Raw genomic sequence first — 18,986 nt, 5'->3', positions numbered from 1 at the left:
ATTGTGCAGAGGGAAACAGTCAAGAGTTTACAGTCAAGAGTTCCACTTTCCAAAACATACTTTGTAGTAAACACGAACGGTTTAAACTGAAACTGTTTAACAATAGGAAAGGACATGCCTATAGAGAGTCCACTATTAGCGTGGCTACTCTTGCTGGGTTGGTCCAGAGGCGCAGCACCAGCTCCGGGAAAGCCCCCTGGCCTCCCTCCTGGCATCCCTTCAGGCATAATTTCATGCACACAGTCATGATGCCATTAGCGTCAATATCAAATGTGACCTCGATCTGGGGCACGCCTCGAGGGGCGGGGGGGATCCCCGTAAGCTCAAACCTATGAAGCAGGTTGTTGTCTTTGGTCATGGCTCTCTCCCCCTCATACACCTGAGGACATACACCACACACACTCATGTCAAGAGTGAATGTATTTGAAGCAGTAAGTCTCATACTAAATTAGGTCACACTAATTAGTAAATGTGTATTTGCCATTTTGGAATGGTCTTTAACCCAGAGAAGTAGGTTCATACAATATGAACATGTTCTTAGTTTCTTTTTACAATTCCATTAAAGTGACAAGGAGTGAGTTGTTTACCTGGATGAGTATTCCAGGCTGGTTGTCGGAGTCGGTGGTGAACATCTGGGTCTGCCTGGTGGGGATGGTGGTGTTGCGCTTGATGAGCACAGTCATGACCCCCCCTGCTGTCTCGATTCCCAGAGAGAGGGGTGTGACGTCCAGCAGCAGCAAGTGCACATTCTCAGACTTGTCACCAGACAAGATGGCCGCTTGCACCGCTGTTAGACACAAACAGGTGTCACTCACTCCCCTCCATAAACATCTAAGCAATATGTAAATAACGTAGCAAACTATGTAAGAAAACCTGTCTAGGCAAACTACAGCCAGGGTGAGGGTAAAACCAGGAAAATATGTTTTACAAGAGGAAAAGGTCCATATCCAATTGAGGGCATTTCTGGATGGAGATTACAGAGGGAACAGATTAGGTAACCTGGACGATGACCAGAGACGATGACCAGATGACCAGAAATGTAGCTTTGCGAAGAGAAACCTCACCTGCACCATAGGCCACAGCCTCATCAGGGTTGATGCTCTTGTTGAGCTCCTTCCCATTGAAGAAGTCCTGCAGGAGCTTCTGGATCTTGGGGATGCGGGTGGAGCCCCTCACCAGGACAATGTCGTGAACCTGGGCCTTGTCCAGCTTGGCGTCGCGGAGGGACTTCTCCACATGGTCCAGGGTACCTCGGAAGAGGTCTGCGTTGAGCTCCTCAAAGCGAGCCCTGGTGATGGAGGTGTAGAAGTCGACACCCTCGTACAGCGAGTCGATCTCGATGCTGGCCTGGGTGCTAGAGGACAGGGTGCGCTTGGCTCGCTCGCAGACGGTGCGCAGACGACGCACAGCTTTCTTGTTGTCGCTGATGTCTTTACTGTACTTTCGCTTGAACTCAGAGATGAAGTGGTTGACCATGCGGTTGTCGAAGTCCTCTCCGCCCAGGTGGGTGTCTCCGGCGGTGGACTTGACCACAAAGATTCCGTCCTCGATGGTCAGGATGGACACATCGAATGTACCGCCGCCGAGGTCAAAGATGAGGACGTTTCTCTCTGCTCCCACCTGTAATGAAGGCCAAACGTGATGAGTTGATCAGCAACTAATGACACATTAGTTATCAATGTGCACTGCATAACCATACCGCATTATTGTTGTACATTATTGTTGTGAATTAACCTTTTTGTCCAGGCCATAGGCAATAGCAGCAGCAGTTGGTTCATTGATGATACGCAGGACATTCAGTCCTGAGATGGTCCCTGCGTCTTTAGTGGCCTGGCGCTGAGAGTCGTTGAAGTAAGCTGGTACAGTAACGACGGCTTTGGTTACAGACTGCAATAGGAAAACATGAACCGTTACATACACAAGTAAAGTCAGTTAAAAAAACATGACAACTAAATGAACAAAGAGTGCATAATATTGTAATTTTGGTAAGGTACTTTTAGTTTACATTTACATTGAAATGTTTAGCATTTAGCAGACGCCTTATTCCAAAGCAATTTACAATCAATACATTTGAATACTAAGCAAGTGAATCATCAATCCACCAGTCATAGCAGGAAGAGTACTCCAGCTCAGGCCCGGGGCCACTGATAGAAGGAAAAACCTTCTTCTATCACCTTTTTCTAAACCTATTTATTTTTTTTATTTTTTTTTTGGGACACTGGAGAAACAGAAACAGTACAAGGGACACAGTAGAGGGGAAAAGCGGGTGTCTTCAGGAGACGCAGTGCTGAGGGGCAGAAGATGGGGGAGCAGTTAAGGTGTAACCTGAAGAGATGGGTCTTCAGTCTACGACGGAAGATGGGTAGTGACTCTGCAGTTCTGACAGCCGTGGGAAGTTCATTCCACCAGCGGGGAGCCAGTGTTGTGAAGAGACGTGATCGGGCAGCACGACTGCCGTGTTGGTGTAGAGGTGGTGGGGCCAGTCGGCCAGCCGAGGTGGAGGAGCGGAGTGAACGGGCTGGAGTTTGGGGGGTTACCATTTCCTTCAGGTAGGCAGGGGCTGTCCATTTAGCTGCCTGGGATGCAAGCACCAGGATCTTGAATCTGATGCGAGCTGCTATCGGGAGCCAGTGCAGGGTGCGAAGGAGAGGGGTGACATGAGAGTATTTGGGGAGGTTGAATACCAGCCGGGCAGCAGCAAAAAAACTACATTTACAAAACTAGACAAAAATCATGTCTTCTGTTCTCCCATCAACCCCTCTCAGACAACACACATGTATGCACATGTACACTATTAACACACCCACACACACACACACGCACACGCACACAAACACATTCACTACATACTGTACACAATACAGCTGACAGGACTCTACACCTACGACCTCACCCCCGTCCACCCCAGCAACTCCATCATAAAGTTTGCAGACGACACCACCGTGGTGGGCTGCATCTCGGGGGGGGACGAGGCGGCGTAGGCAAGCTGTGCAAGGTTAACAACCTGCTGCTGAACCAGTCAAAGACCCAGGAAATCATCGTGGACTTCAGGAGGAAAAAATCTGAGGTCCAGCCCCTGCTCAACCCTCCGATTCCTGGGGGTGCACATACAGGATGACCTGTCCTGGAAGACCAACACAGCAGCCATCATCAAGAAGGCACAACAGCGGCTCTACTTCCTGAGAGTCCTCAGGAAATACCACCTCAAACAGGAGCTGCTTGTGACCTTCTACCGCTGCACAGTGGAGAGCATCCTCACCTACTGCATCTGCGTGTGGTTCTCCAGCTGCACAGCCGCAGGGAGGAAAGCGCTACAGAGAGTCGTGAGATCGGCCCAGAAGATCATCGGCGCCCCCCTCCCCTCTCTGGAAGAGCTGTACAACACACGCTGCCTCAGGAAGGCCTCCAAGATCTCCAGAGACCCATTCCACCCTGGGAACGAACACTTTGTTCGGCTGCCCGCTCGGGCAGGCGGTTCAGGACCATGTCCGCAAGGACAAATAGACTGAAGCTCAGCTTCTACCCTAGGGCCATTCAAGCCCTGAACACAGCAAAGACCTAGGTTCTAGGGCCTGGACAATCTAGACAATTTGATGGCAGCTACTAGATTGTAATCAAGTGCAATACTGAAACACAACTGTGAACATTTCAAACCTGCAAACTGCGACACTTTAAATGAATGTGCAATAATACTATGTGCAATATGACAACCCTCGTGCACATACTGTAAGGTTCAGAGATAGGAAATGTTAGGATATTTATAGCATAGCATAGAGTACAGCACAGTGTTTTATTTGTATAGTATAGTATAGTGGATACTAGTGTATATAGCCTTTATTTATGTAAACCAGCTCTTTTCCCTTCTTGTTTTTAGTATTTTTTTCCTAGCACCAGGGGAGCCCCCCCTCCCAAATTTCGTTGTATGGTACCTGTACTATATTAATGACAATAAAGACCATTCATTCATTCATTCATTCATTCACATGCTCACTTTGCCTAAGTAGGCCTCTGCGATCTCCTTCATCTTGACCAGCACCATGGAGGAGATCTCCTCTGGGTAGAAGGCCTTGGTCTCTCCCTTGTACTCCACCTGGACCTTGGGCCGTGTGGAGTCATTGATAACTGTAAACGGCCAGTATTTCATGTCAGACTGCACGACGCCATCATCAAACCAGCGACCAATTAGTCGCTTTGCATCTGAGAATGGTAAGGGGAAAACAAGCCACAATGAGCCACTTATTTATCCACCAATGACAATTGCCTAATGACAACACTTTACATACAACATAACTTATTGGCATGTATAATGTATTTTATAATATCATATAAGATATATTATATTGAAGTTGTTCATGCTTATAACATGTCTTATGATGCATTATGAAGGCATTATAATGCAATGTAACTGTATGCTCCAAATCAATTCCTCACCAAACACTGTGTTAGTAGGGTTCATGGCCACTTGATTCTTGGCTGCATCCCCAATCAGCCTTTCTGTGTCTGTGAAGGCGACGTAACTGGGCGTGGTCCTGTTCCCTTGGTCATTGGCGATGATCTCCACTTTGCCATGCTGAAATACCCCTACACAGGAGTAGGTGGTCCCCAGATCAATGCCAACGGCTGGTCCCTTTGACATGGTCTCTGAAAATTAGGAAAAATGAATAACATTGTGAGACTTTGCAACCACAAACTGTGTGATTAAACTATAGATTTGTTTCTATTTTTAAGTAAAAATAAATATTTATGTAGGTTTACTAGTGGAACCCTTTGAAGGCATGATTGGGCAATAAGGCAACTGAAGCTGTCTAGACCTAGCCCTATGACTCAATGATCCACCCTTTTCACCGAAGTGTGCACTTGTGCACTATTCCACATAGAACATTTGCAAATCCATGTAGGGGAGTGCAAACCTCAGGGCAAGAAAATTGGCTGATTGAGTGCCATGAAGTTATTTTTAGAGTCTGAAAAGTTCAAACTAAAGTGGAATCAGTTGTCTCATTGAATGACCCCAGCACCCGTTCAAATGACTCAGTCATCCAACAGCTTAACAAGAGCTGTCATTCAGTAAAGAGACAACTCTAGTGCATTGCGACACCAGCACCTGACAGTTGAAGTAACTGACCAAGAGCATAAATATAACATAACATTATAATTAGTAGGTACAACAGATGTAGCCACTCATATCTTAAAGCTTTTAAAACACTTAAGCACATTTTAAACAAAGTAGAATAGTTGGAAGTTTACAGCGCAAGACAGAAGGGGGCGTGTCAGTCCTGGTGTGGGTTAGGAAACAGCTGGAAGATTCCTCAGCTTCATCATCGTTGCTACTTTCAAGTCGCAATGTTACTGAAGTTTGTCGTAGACGAACACATCCCCAAGTCGTACAGACACATCAATCACCATTCTCACGTTTATGGTTATTCTGAGGTCAATCTCTGCCTCCCAGTATGGAGTTCCTTACTAACGAGACAGCAGCTTCTGCCTACGCAGATAGTCAAACCAAAATCCGTTATTATTGTAACTGCAACTCAAGTTTCTCAACGTGTCATTTAACTGATGCCATCTAACGTGTACCACTGTATTAGCTGCTTAGGTTCGTGAGGATATTTACTTAATGATGCTGGCAAACAATAACTAATTAACCCGTTTTTAAATACAAATAGGCATAGTGCGAAATAAGGGGGAAGTGGTGACATGAGCTCCCCTGGAAACATGGTTTGTGAAATTTTGGGGGAGCTCTAAAATATTGATATGATAGCCAAATAAATGCTAGTTTGGTCATGGTTTTTCTCAAAGGTGTAAAATAAGGGGGGAAATAATATTAAAATAATAAAATTAAAATTAAAATTATGATTCATGTTTTTTTGTTTTTTGTTTTTTACCGCGCTAGCCTCGAGCCGCTCGGAGCGTGGGGTCTGCAGGCATTCGTCAGAGCAATTGCGCGTCATCTCCCTGTCATCAGAATGTCCACGCCCCTTTTTGGGTGATAGAAGCGGAGAAGTTTGACTGGTGGTCAATGGGAATTTCTGGTCTTCGCTACTTTAATCCGATAAAATAAGAAAACCGTAGTGCTTTTTAGATATTAGGAGCCCAAATCCGATGGCCAGTTAGGCAAACTATTATATAGTGTCATTGCCGATCAATGATCGACGTCGTTATATAGAGAAAATTAATGAAATAGGGGTTGATTCATCAGATCAGTCATACGTCATCTCCCTGTCATCAGGGATTTGTAGTTCTTCATTTGATCTAGCCTACTAAGGTACTACTTAGTACCTACTAACCCTTCACCCATAACGGCTATCGACTAGTGCTACTGTGCATGATATTTCTATTGTAATCATGGGAGATAAATGTTCAAAGAAGAAACGAAAGCAAACGCTGTTGGGGGGACTGGAGGTGAAGACGTTAGGACCACGGCAAATCAAATGAAGAACTACAAATAGCAGAATAGCTTATGCCAGCTAGCTCAAACTATCTAAATAATAATAATCAATAAGGATAACTTGCTTGATTTTGTGAATATGGACATTACTGTCAGCGACCTAAAGGGATTTCGTAGACTGGACTGGACTGGAAAAACACAACTACTGGCTAAAGGCCGCCCGGCCGCCCGCTCACCGATGTTCACACCCAGAAAGGGAGAGTCGCCAGCAAGCCTGGTATGAGCGGTTTATATGATTTATATGATTCACGAGGCTGGTGGTGATCTGTGCTTGTTTATGGTTTGAGTACTTTGAGAGGGAGGGTTTGTGATGTGATGTCAAGTGCCTGTGTGACAAAGTGTGAAAAGAAAGTGTGTTGTGAGTTTACTATGGCGGATGGAAACGGTGTGTGTCTGTGTTGTGCATGTGTGCGTGCGTTTGCGATGTTGAAACTGGACTTGTAGATTTCAGCAGGCTGGCTACTTGAAAAGATCTTTGAACAATGAGCACCCCTGATATAGTCGAAACTGGCAACTGTTTTTTTTGTTTTTGGTAATCTGATCACAAAGTGACCCTACAGTTTATTAGCGGGTTCTAGGGCATCAAAATTGCATTTCCTTGAAACTGCGTTCACTGATAGCGTGTATGTGTAATTATGTGTATTTCTATATCTTATGCTTACCCAATCTAAAAGCTCACGGCACGTGCCTGGTGCATGGTTGTGTTGTGTAGTAGGGCAGTGTTTAGGCTTGGTATGTGGCGTTGCGTCGCCCTCGCATGATGTGCGGCTCTGTCATGCCAAATCGTGTGCACTGCCAAATCCTACCGGGCCATCAATGCGTCACGACCTAACGCGTCACGACCAGCTGGCACGAGTCACGACCAGCTGGCGACTGTGACGCGTCAGTCTAGTGTTTTTGAAACCTCCGTTTTGGCCGCCATTAGCGAAAAGCTTTACTTTGGCTCTACAAGTGTTAATATGTCATTTTATGAAGTTTTAATATGTTTTCAGGCGAGAAAGTAACCATATATATTCACAAAATGTATCCGGTTTATCAAAATAACCCTTATATCTATCTGATCTGACGGTTTTTTTCACAACGTTATTACTTGTCACTTTAAGCCCAGGAGGGAGTTAGCGATTAGCGATGTTTAGCTTAGCTTAGTTTAACAGAAGTATCTTCACTTTTAACATGACTTCCCGTGGTCGTAGAGGGCTGGTCGACGGCTTAAAATGACCGTGTAGACCTGTAGACCTTATCCAGCTATAGTCTTGTGTTTCTACCCCGGGCATAGCCGGTGTTATTCACGGACAAACACTCCTGTTAGAGTGGTTCTAGTACACTGGACATAGGTAACACATAGAGAGGCTTCTCCTCTCTCTCTCCATCCTACACCCACCCTGCCTTCTCTCTCTCCATCCTACACCCACCCTGGCTTCTCTCTCTCTCTCTCTCTCCATCCTACACCTACCCTGCCTCCCTCCTACCTTTTTCTAGAGTAGGAAAACCTACCCTGCCTCCCTCCTACAACATTTCCCCCTTTCTTTTTTTCCCTCCTACCCTCCCTCCCCCGCACACCGTGATTTAATTCGCACACTGCAAATAGGTATACTTACCTTGTTTAGATGCAGACTTTGCAAATCAGCTTGAAAATATCTCTTTCAGACTTCACCCTGAATGAATAACTTCACTCTAACTGAATGAGTTGGCTCCTGAAGAATATGAAGATGTCCACAGAACACTCTAGAATAGACTATGACGATCTAGCCAATCAAGTGGCAAACAATTTCACCGTGAGCCCGAAGGAACCAATTAAAACATGTTCAGAGTAGATACAGTATTTGCTAGCAGAGATGCGCGTGTGCTGTAGTGGCTTGCAGTTTACCATTTTTGGTGAAAGGTATTGGCCTACTTGTTACCATAGGTATATATCGAAAATAACTCTTCTCTTTTTTAATTAATTGTTTTTTGCACCATGTGGTGATTATGATTTTGAATAAGCTTAAGGGATGTAGATGATGGGTTAATTGGTAAAATTATTATTGTGGAGGAAATATCTAATAATTCTATGATAGGGGAGACCTGGGATAAATTGTAACAGAGGTCAATTGAAACACCCTGCTTTATTTATTTATTTATTTATTTTTTACTACTTGTCTTAGAGTAATTATGTTTGGGGTCAATTTGATGTTTGGTCAAGGTGTGTTTCTTTCCACATGTTACTTTTATTTTTTAATGAGCAATTAATATCAAGAAAGTCCTAAAACACCTAAACATTAGTTGTTTTCCATTTTAGGTCAATCAATGAGATTGTATTGTGATTTGCATTTCACAATAGTCCTAAAAAATCAATACCTGATGTAGAAGGGGAGGATGGTGGAGTCATGTTTTATTTACTGGGCTGAAGATGGTCAGTAGAAAGGCCTAAAGTAGCTGAAAGAGAAACTTGGGAAAACTATTTCAGTTACAATCATTGTCTGCAGGTTTACATTGCTGGGGTCAAATTGACACCAAACCAAAAAAGTTGTTAGTTAATTTGAACATAATAGCAGGGTTAAATAAACTCACTCAGTACATGCACAGTTACAGTAGGTTTACTCCCTGCATGAAAAAGTTCAACCAAATATCTCATCATCTTCAGGTTCTATTGGGGGAAGTAGTTTAGTAGCCAATTGTAACTCAGTGTTGGCCAAGTCCTGGGCACATGAGGACTGCACATGAGGATCACTAATTATTACTATGGGTCACTCCCATAGCTACTCTTGCTACCACTGTGAATCACAATTAGTCTGTGGCTGGGTATCAGTTATCTTAAGGTAGTTATTTTAAACTGGTAATTTTGTGTTTTGTTTCTTTTTTTAAGCTATTATTTTTGACGAGGATCCACCATGGATCAAAACAATGTTGTAATCCTGTCGTCTTGGCGCCAGCTAATGGGGATCCTTGCTAATAAACAACAATAAACAACAGTCCCTCCAGGATTTAGCAATTCTGCAATTGCATAATTAAATGCAAAATCAACCATTCCTCATGTATTTTGCAAGGGCTTTTTGCAAGCACATAAAAGTGGTAGTAGTTTTAACCAATTAACACACTGCTATTGTTTATTCAGTCCAATCAAACCACACATTTTCAAACAACACATTTTCTTTTCTTTTTTTTGTGTTCACGTGTTTGTGGACGACTTACAGGCAGAGCAAGTGAAAAAACCCTAACCCTAATTGGCCTACAAAAATATCAGCTAAAGACCCTGTTCCTTATTTCCCAAGGAGACAAGTTAGTACTCAATATAGTGCTGAAACACAAAGGAAAGTATCAATTCGAACTGAGCACATAATGATATTTTATTCCTTTAAGTGACATTAACATAATTTTAAAAAAACGTAAAAAAAACATTGCAAACTGGCAAATTTCAGAACAGCAGCATAAAATCAAGCAATTTTGGCCGCAGATATCACAAAGACATATCACAAAATCCTGGTGGGACTAATTAAAGCTGTTAATGGAGCATTAATTTGTGTCTATTTTGCCTTCCGCATTTTGTTTGGAGTTGGTTTAGTTAGTGTTTTTTTAAAAAGGTGTTACATTTTGTGAGACCTTCACATTTATGAATGATTAGTAGACAGATGTATGTTTCTGATACAAAGAAATAACTGGTCTAGGTTGATTGGTGTCTGAGTAATAGAGTTACTGGAAAAGCTGTTACAATTGTCCCTGGTCTCCCCTATATTCCTTCCACGGACTTTCTTTTCTTTCTTTTTTGATAACTGGGCTGGTTAGATCTCTGGTTGGACTTTTACTGTATTTCTGGCCTCTTGGGATGTTTTTCATTAGGAAACTGATGATTCACATGAAGTCTTCTTCTTTATACGATGGCAACCCACCAATCAGTTTTACCCTGTACATTTAGTACTCCATTTTGCTGAGATAATGCAATGTATTGTAGAATTGATGTAGACATCAATGATGACAAAGCATTATGACCTCATCTTCCCTGATGGTGAGGTTTCAGTTGGTCTTCTATCACGAGAAAACAGGCGTACATTAGCCTGTGTTGTTACAGTGTCATGGCTGAGGAGGTTGACGTATTGCTCAGGTTGCATTATGCTTAATGAATTAGTGACTCTTGATGTGAGTAGTGCACTCTGCTTTTATCAAATGTTATGTTATGTCCATACTGTAGGAGCCTGTATGCTCCCATTGGGAGGTGTGACGTCTAAACTCACTGACACAGAGGGGACCTAGAGTAGATACTGTAGTCTATTGTTGTACAGTGGGTGTGAATACATTCCTTCATAAAGGACAGATCAGCAGAAAACCAAACACAACCCTGTGAGTCAGATGGTACATGCAGGGCTGAGTCCATCTGCTGGGATGAAGCTGTACATTATGTGGTAACAAAGGAGGTTGGGGATTTTCTAAATAGGGTGTCGCATTGAACAATTGCTTTTGTGTCTGCCCTGGAATAACCTGTGAAATAATCATAGCTGTTGGGCATAAGTATACAAATATATGGTCCTGTAAGGTGTTGTGTACTTACAGTATGTGCTGTCTTGAATGTACAATATGTGCTTAATATTGGCATTTGCAGTATAAAGAGATACAGTGTTTAGATAACACCCATCGCGTGCCTTGGAGACAAAAATAGATAAGGATAAAGAACTGGCATTTGTCATCAGATACCTCAACAGTAATCTAACATGCATATTTTTTAGGTTGTACCCACACTGAGTATTGTCGTGTCTGTCACTTGGGAATTCCAGGAAATGAAATTTAGTAGCCTCTTTCATGTTTCATGCCTTACAAAAGGACCCGAATGCTCCCCAAGAGGTGTGTCTTTTATTCACAGACTGTGAGAGAACTGAACAGAGGTTTTCTACATACAATTTAAAGCCTGAGGCCAACATTTTTTAAAAACTCCTGATCCATTACTGGTAATAGTGCAATAACGACATGCTCCATCAATAGCAATGCTTTTCTTTAAGATGTTTGTCAGCTAATACTTGAAGGATCATGATAACAATCAGAGGGCATTGTAGAGTGTTGATTTGAATGAACTTATGTTAAAGAATCCTGAATAGCCATTACATAACATCATTAGTGGCATTTCACCTCAGCTTTGGGTGACTCCCACCACACCCCATGCTCCATCCTCTGTCCCCAGACAGCATGTGTTTAACATTACATGATTTGGAAATTCACATAATTTATTTGATCAACAGGCTATGGCTGTGGCTATGGCTATTTCAGATTCCTATCTCTGTTCAAGCCTACTAAATCACATTGTCAACCTTTGCAATTATCATTCCGATAACATTTCTTGATATTCTATGACAGCATGCATCCATGTTCTTAATTTCTTTCACCATCATATGTGATTGAATGTACATGCCTCCATTGCATTATTATTATTTTTTGCATTGTGATTCTACAGCAGTACTTACAGAGATCATTGTAAAAACATAAAAGATAAATAGAATCTGTGAAAATCCATTCAAATATCCATGTCGTAAAAACAGAAAAATAATACGATGTTTCCGAACATCCATAGCTCATATTACTCTTTTTGTACTCTCACGCCCCTTTGCTCCCAAGGTGCCAGGTATAAATAATGCGTCTGGAGATACTGTAGAGGTAGAAACAGAGAACGATGAAGGCTTACAGGTGAGTCTATGCCGCCAAAGAATTCAATACCACAAGAATCTCATCAGTAAGAGCATGATGGCGTATTTAATCAACATTCATATACAGCCACTGTTAGTCCCTTCTGTCATCTATTTTGTTGTTGTTGTCTCAGTTGCTGTAGTGTGTAAAACCTGTTGTCAGTGTCCTTATGTACAGCAGCCTACAAGAAGATTATACTGTTACTGAATTTGTCAACTATTAGGGGTTTGTACAATATAGAACATTTAGAAATTAATGTCAAGTTTATCGAGACAAAGTTTTATCCATATGTGATGTTTTTCCAGATCCTTCCAGATAAAAGAGCTTGGTGAATGCGATCCCATTGTGTGTGTCTTGTCCTTGCAGTCAAAGAACAATGTGGCTGGCCTTTCTTGTGTGCCAGCTTGGCCTGATTCTGCGGTGTGAGGGCCAGAGTACCTGCAATTCCCACTCTACATTCAGACCACCAGGTTAGTGAAGGTTTACTTCCATCCTCTCTCATTTCAACTGTAGTCATCTTTTTTTATGATGATGATTATTATTATTATTATTATTATTATTATTATCATCAGAAAACCCCCTCAGGATTTGTTATGAAGGCTAAATTAATTATTCATTAACTCTTCATAAAGTTTGTATACAGCATATGCCTCATAATAACAGGTCCTGACATTTTGCCAAATGTGGCATAATAACCTTTTTGTAACATGACGTTTTCTCATGAATTATAATACAGTCAGTGTCTAAATGCTACATAAAGCCTGTCAAGTTGTAATCTGTTAAAAGTGTGACTGTAACTCTGGCTAATGTATGTGCTTATTTCCGCTTTGCTCTCATCATTCCCAGAGAACGATGACATCACAGTGAACTGTGGTACCTCGTATATGGAGCTTAGTATACTGCTGTGCCCAGTCTACTTTGCTGGATACAATGAATCCCTGATGGCCCTTAATAAACAGTTCGGAAACTCAGAATGCCGTGGAGTTGTCGACATCAGCGCTGATCCTCCAATCCTGAAATTCAATCTCTCCATAACTGAAGATGCTGTGGCTGTTTGCTCCAACACATTTATGGTATCCCAACTAGATAGATAGATAGATAGATAGATAGATAGATAGATAGATAGATAGATAGATAGATAGATAATATCTATCTATAATATCAACATCAGATCAGTTTGGTTTGGCTTTGTTTTTCTAATGAATGTATTTTTATTATTTTGTCCTGGCACAGATAACCAACGAAGTTGGAAGTGGCCTCTTCTCTGACTTCTCCAATGTCCAGTTTGTTCATGTCTCTGGCCACATCAACTCCTTGGACATCAGTGCGGGCACTATTACCTACCGCCAACAGATCATGTATAAGTTCTCTTGTCGCTACCCTCTTCAATATCTGGTCAACAACACTGAAGTGAGCGTGTGAGTATACAATATTTCAGCTCAGAAATAACAGTACTGAGGGGCGCTTAGGTGGCGTAGCTGGTTAAGTGTCGACCATGTAACCGCAGGGTCCCCGGTTCGATTCCGGCCGGGGACATGTCCTGCATGTCATCCCTCCTCTCTCTCTCTCACCCATCCTTCCTGTCATAATCTATACTGTATCTGTCAATAAAAATGAAAAAATATGAGTGGGACTGCCCCACTCAGAAAAAATAACTTAAATAAATAACAGTACTGAAAGTTCTGTTTTCTAATACAATTAAAGTCCCACTAAAGTGATTTCCATATCCAATCATTTCTGGGTAAACATTATTTTATTTTTTTGCACATAATAATAATATTCCTCTGCCTTGCCACAGTTCGGGTGTGAGTCTTGCTGTGAGGGACAACAATGGAAGCTTCATCAGTACACTGAGTATGCACCTCTTCACTGTGAGTGGTCTCCCTTGTGTGTGTACCATGACACGTTGCAGTACACGGTACACCTCTCCAGGAAATTAAGCGATTGTGTTCTGTTGATAATAGTCTTGTATTCTTTTTGTGAAACAGGATACTTCATACAGTAGTTATCTCATTGTGCCAGATGATGGACTCAGTCTGAAGACCAGGATCTTTGTAGGTGTCAAAGCCACCAATCTAACAGAGAGGTACAAAAGAGGCAGCTCTCTAGAGTATCTGTAGTCAAATCTAACTATGTGAAAACCGTATCTAAGTTAATGAAGGCTAGACACAATTCAAAAGACAAAATATTTCAGAAAAAAAAGATGTCCATAATAAGTATTTAAAGAAAGTCACATTATGATCCTGTGTCTCTCTCTCTAAAGATTCAATGTGCTGCTTGACCGATGCTATGCCACAACAAGTCCCTTTCCCAATAACAGTACCTACTATGATCTCTTTGTTGGGTGAGTTGTCATCCAGACAGTTATGCATCATGTTGTCTTCTGTACAGTTTTAATACCTTTGACCCAAAACCCTGAGGAACTCAGTTTCAAGTTGCCTTTGTTTCTGGCCACACCTAATAGGCTATAGTATGTATGATTAATGTTCATGCCTCACGCGCTCCCGTCCCCAGATGTACACGCGATGGACAGACTAAAGTGGAGGTGAATGGCATTTCTCAGATTGCACACTTCTCCTTTGAGGCCTTCCGTTTCGTGGAACACAAGAACAAGACCATCTCCACTTTCTATCTGCATTGCATCACCCGACTCTGTGAGGTGTCCTCCTGCGTGTCCCTACTTCCTGTGAGTATCAACAGACAGAGGGATACACACACAGTGTATGAAGTCACTGACATCACTAAAAAATAAACGCTGCACTTATGTTGTAAGCAAGTATTGTGTCAGTCACATCATAATCAGTTCATTGAAGTTTATTAAATGTCATCTCCTTGGGAGCCAAACTGATTATACCTAACAGGATACAGAATGAGTACTAACCTCCAATTTGAACTTTTTTCTCTGACCACAGGATTGTACATCCAGGAGGAGAAGGAGAGAGGCCCAGTCAAGCCTGGATGACAACATAGCTACTGTCACCTCCGGCCCCATCAGAACCAGAGTGGACAATGGTGCGGCCATATTGTACCGGCGGACCACTGTTGTGCTGCTAAGATATGACAAGAGATACATTTAAAAATGAACATAATGCATTCTCTTGTACCTGTCTTGACCGTATATTCTGTTTCTCTCCTCCAGGTAATCCAGCCAGTGCTGCATCTCACTGTAAGACATTCTTTCATCTGACTTTTAGGCTTGTCATTTGTTTGTTCATTTGTTTGTTATATTATAACTGATCATTAAGGTAACCTAATGAATGACCTAATGAATTCAACCATACACTTTAAGAAAAAAAAGGCTTCTTGGGCTGTTGCCATAGAAATCTTAAACCTTTTGAAGAACCCTTTTGGTGCCATGTCGAATCCTTTTTAGAGAGAGGATTCAACATGGAAAGAGAAAGGGCACTCTTTGAAATGACACAATGAGGTAGAACCTTTTTGTTCTAGAGTGTAGGGTACAGCATGTGTTTCCTTTGTTGCAGGTTTTGCATACACGGTAAGGAAATCCAAGTCTTGTGTAATTCCAGACTAATGTGTGATACGCCCTGTGTTTCCCCTTCCAGCTTCCTCACCTCAGTCCCAAGGCAACGGCCCAATTGTAGGTGTGGGCATCACCATCGCAGTGTTGTGTGTGATCTGTGTGTCCATGGCCGTGTTCATTGGCATGTACATTAGAAACAAAAAGAATAAACGCTAAGCATTAGTCAGAGCCAGTGACATCGTCTGACGTGGCTGAATGCTGGCACCATAACCCTCCTCCCTCACTAACACCAGGGGGATACTTTACAGTAATATATATATATAACAATATTACAACAATAACCGTATACTATAACAACTATAGCACTTAGACATCTGTTGTAGTGGTGGCCTAGTGGATAGTGAGTTGGATTGGTGATCAGAAGGTCATGAGTTCAAATCCCACCTGGGAATATCACCACTAGTGTGCCCTTGAGTAAGGCACTTAGCCCTAAATTACTCCAGGGAGACTGTCCCTGTAATCTCTAATTGTAAGTTGCCTTGGATAAAAGTGTCTGCTAAGTGGGTAAAATGTTGTGAAGATATGAAGCAGGCCATGGTAATTATGAGAAAAGAGTGGTTGATTCTCAATTCATGGATCACAATGTGTTTCAAGCAGAAAGTCACGTGCAAAGTTACAGAAACGTAACACACTAGAAATGCAATAACCCTAATCATCATAATCACCTAGAAATGTATAGTTCTGAAATGTGGGGGGTACAGATTCTGCATGATCGTTTGTACGATAGCTGACTAATGGTCAGAATAAATGTTTGTATGTAATCACTTGCTTGACACATGCATATTAAAGTATTTTATTAATGAAATGGTTTGATTTCTTATGGGACTTTCTGGCTCACACAACCTGGATCGCACAAGGCTTACTTGCTTACAAGGCTTACTTCCTCTACTATCATATGACAAAGGACACTCTATTACCTGTAAAGCAGCCATGAAGTGCTACCAGGGACTATTATGAATGTCTTGGTTGGGTGCGTATGTAGATTAGTCATACAAATTTAAAGAGTTGCCTGGTTTTAGAGTATGATACCCCTTTGTGCATTGAGAAGAGCAGCATGTGGATAAGCACTTATAGCACCTACATGGGTAATTATTTCTACATGTATATATTTTATAGTATACTGTTCATTTAATTACTTTTTTATTCGTACATATTTGTACATATTTTAGGTTCTGTTTTATAGGTTCTGTATCTGTTGCTTAGATGTTAGACAAAATGTTCTCATAGTTTTAGTGGAATCAAATAACATATAGACAGTGTAAACAAACGATGAACTGGCAGCATTAATATAATAAGAAATGCTCAAACACTGAATAGTAGCTGATTCATAGTCTACCATCAGTAATTAAAGACACACATGGGTGTATCATTTAACATTATGTATACCTTCACACACAAGTCTGTATTCTCTGTGTGGTTGGCAATGTCTGGTCGACTGGCAGGGCTAGAGAGGACTGGAGAAGAGGTGACTGATGCTTCAAACACACATCAGAAAAAGGAGCTGGTGGACTTTTCAGGCACCAAGAAACGGTATGAACATCAGAATCCTCTCTTTTTATTGCTAAAAATGTAAAGCAAAATGCCAACAGCAGGGTGTGCCCTATACTGTTCTATATGCCGTGGTTAGCTCCTCAGATAAGTAGAATCAAGCAAACTTCAAACTAGTACTGTGTATACAAGACCTGGGTCAAGTATTTGAAATACTGAGCCTGCCTTCAATACCAATTCCATTGGTGCCAATGTGCCAGGCAAACTCAAATCAAGCACATCACATCATTTCAAGCACTCAATCAATCTTTGATTTTTTTTTTCTCCTATACTATTGGAACTCATGTCTGGTGTATTTCATCATGGCTATTCCTACCCCTGCCCCAGGTGCTGCCCCTGTTCCCTGTACAATGGGAGCTGTGGCCCTGACCTGAGGCTGCGCTCCTTTGAGACAGTGAAGACACACAGTGAAGAACGCTGCAGTGACAGCCTGATTGGGCTGTGTGCCTGCCTCTGCGTGCCTGCCTCTGTGTGCCTGCCTCTGCTTCGCCAGCGCAATGGAGTTCATGAGCAACACACCATGACTCACCATGACTCACCAGCTACTTCTGTAGCCACCTAAACAAACTGACTACGCACACTACGGTAACTAAGGAGAGATTCTGATATGATTGCTGCCTGTGTGTGACCTTGATTATTTGTTGAGGTGTGGTTATCAGAGTCGGATATGAATTTCATTCCATTGAAGCTGCCTTGAACCGTTTCATAAATGAGTGACAAGTTCCAAAGTTTATTTAGGACAGACCACATAAGGCAAAACATGCATGTTGGTTTTGTCCACCAGGTGGGGCTGGTGAACCATAGCTTTCAGGGCTTCCTGCCAAAAGTGATCTGGCACACCACCTACAATGTGACGTATGAGAAGGGCCGCTATACCGGAAGTGACACTTAATGACTAATAATGACAAATGATGAATGAGGTACGCAAGCACATTCAGTGGGTCCAAGGATTTATTGTCTTCAATGCATCTGAATAGTTATCAATCATCTTAATACAGTAGCATCAGTAATTACACTTGTGGTTAAGATGTTAGGATGTACATTGTATTTAATTGAATCCTGTCATATCAAATATAAATGAATTATTGATCTACAACATTGCAGGGAGTAAACTTATTGTGATTATTATTATTCACAGGAAAAGCAGTATGTGTTAGGCTAATAATACACTATGAATGTTATGATTGTTATGGAGTCTTTGGATAACTGCAAATGATGATATAATTTGCCATCAATTGGTCCAGGAAATGTTTTTTATGCTTCTTCATTACTGTTTCAGTATAGAATGTACTTGGTTATCCTACTGTAGATTGCACGTCACATAACATAAATCACACCGTGTTACTGTAGATATGGCAGGTATAAACTACAATCATTAACTAGTCTTTTTCACTCAATTCAATGTAGTTTTTGTTGCGGTCAGCATCCTCAGAGGCAGGACATCTTCTACCCATTCGTTTGGAAAGCCTATCATTTGTTTCCACAGCGCGACCTCATCAGCATTCGAATCCATCCAATCCACATCTGCGCCGTAACATCTGCCTGCAGAGAGAAACAAACCCAAGCTTAGCTAATGGAGGTTCTCTGTGCACCTGCACATAGAGAAAAAAGGTTGTAGAACCTTTCGGGTTGGTCCATTTAGAACCCATTTTGGTGCCATGCAGCAGACCAGGGCAAGAGATAGATTTTTGTTAGACAGAAAGTTGTTTTTTCTGAGTGGGGTCGTCCCACTCATATTTTCATTTTTATTGTGACAGAGATAGTAGAGACTGACAGGAAGGATGGGTGAGAGAGAGAGAAGGGATG

General features: G+C 41.9%; 2 protein-coding genes across 2 annotated transcripts; one reads left to right on the top strand and one right to left on the bottom strand.

Annotated features, from left to right (window-relative positions):
- Positions 1-118: 118 nt before the first annotated feature.
- Positions 119-4,636, bottom strand: hspa8b (heat shock protein family A (Hsp70) member 8b; the record flags this gene model as incomplete). Its single annotated transcript, XM_080527252.1, has 6 exons — positions 119-379; positions 588-787; positions 1,065-1,620; positions 1,735-1,887; positions 3,992-4,197; positions 4,432-4,636. The coding sequence occupies 6 exons, from the start codon at positions 4,634-4,636 to the stop codon at positions 119-121; spliced, it is 1,581 nt and encodes a 526-aa protein (XP_080383378.1).
- An 8,315-nt stretch (positions 4,637-12,951) lies between these two features.
- LOC308154072 (zona pellucida-like domain-containing protein 1) lies at positions 12,952-18,072 on the top strand (the record flags this gene model as incomplete). Its single annotated transcript, XM_080527251.1, has 12 exons — positions 12,952-13,164; positions 13,325-13,509; positions 13,890-13,962; positions 14,080-14,177; positions 14,355-14,435; positions 14,606-14,777; positions 15,004-15,103; positions 15,231-15,257; positions 15,655-15,753; positions 17,075-17,162; positions 17,508-17,730; positions 17,965-18,072. Exons 1-12 carry the CDS (start codon positions 12,976-12,978, stop codon positions 18,070-18,072), a joined length of 1,443 nt encoding a protein of 480 aa, XP_080383377.1. The 5' UTR covers positions 12,952-12,975.
- Between the last annotated feature and the right edge of the window lie 914 nt (positions 18,073-18,986).

This window comes from Nansenia antarctica (assembly GCF_963989245.1).
Source record: "Nansenia antarctica genome assembly, chromosome: 3".
NCBI lineage: Eukaryota > Metazoa > Chordata > Actinopteri > Argentiniformes > Microstomatidae > Nansenia > Nansenia antarctica.
This window is presented reverse-complemented; position numbering and strand designations above follow the sequence as displayed.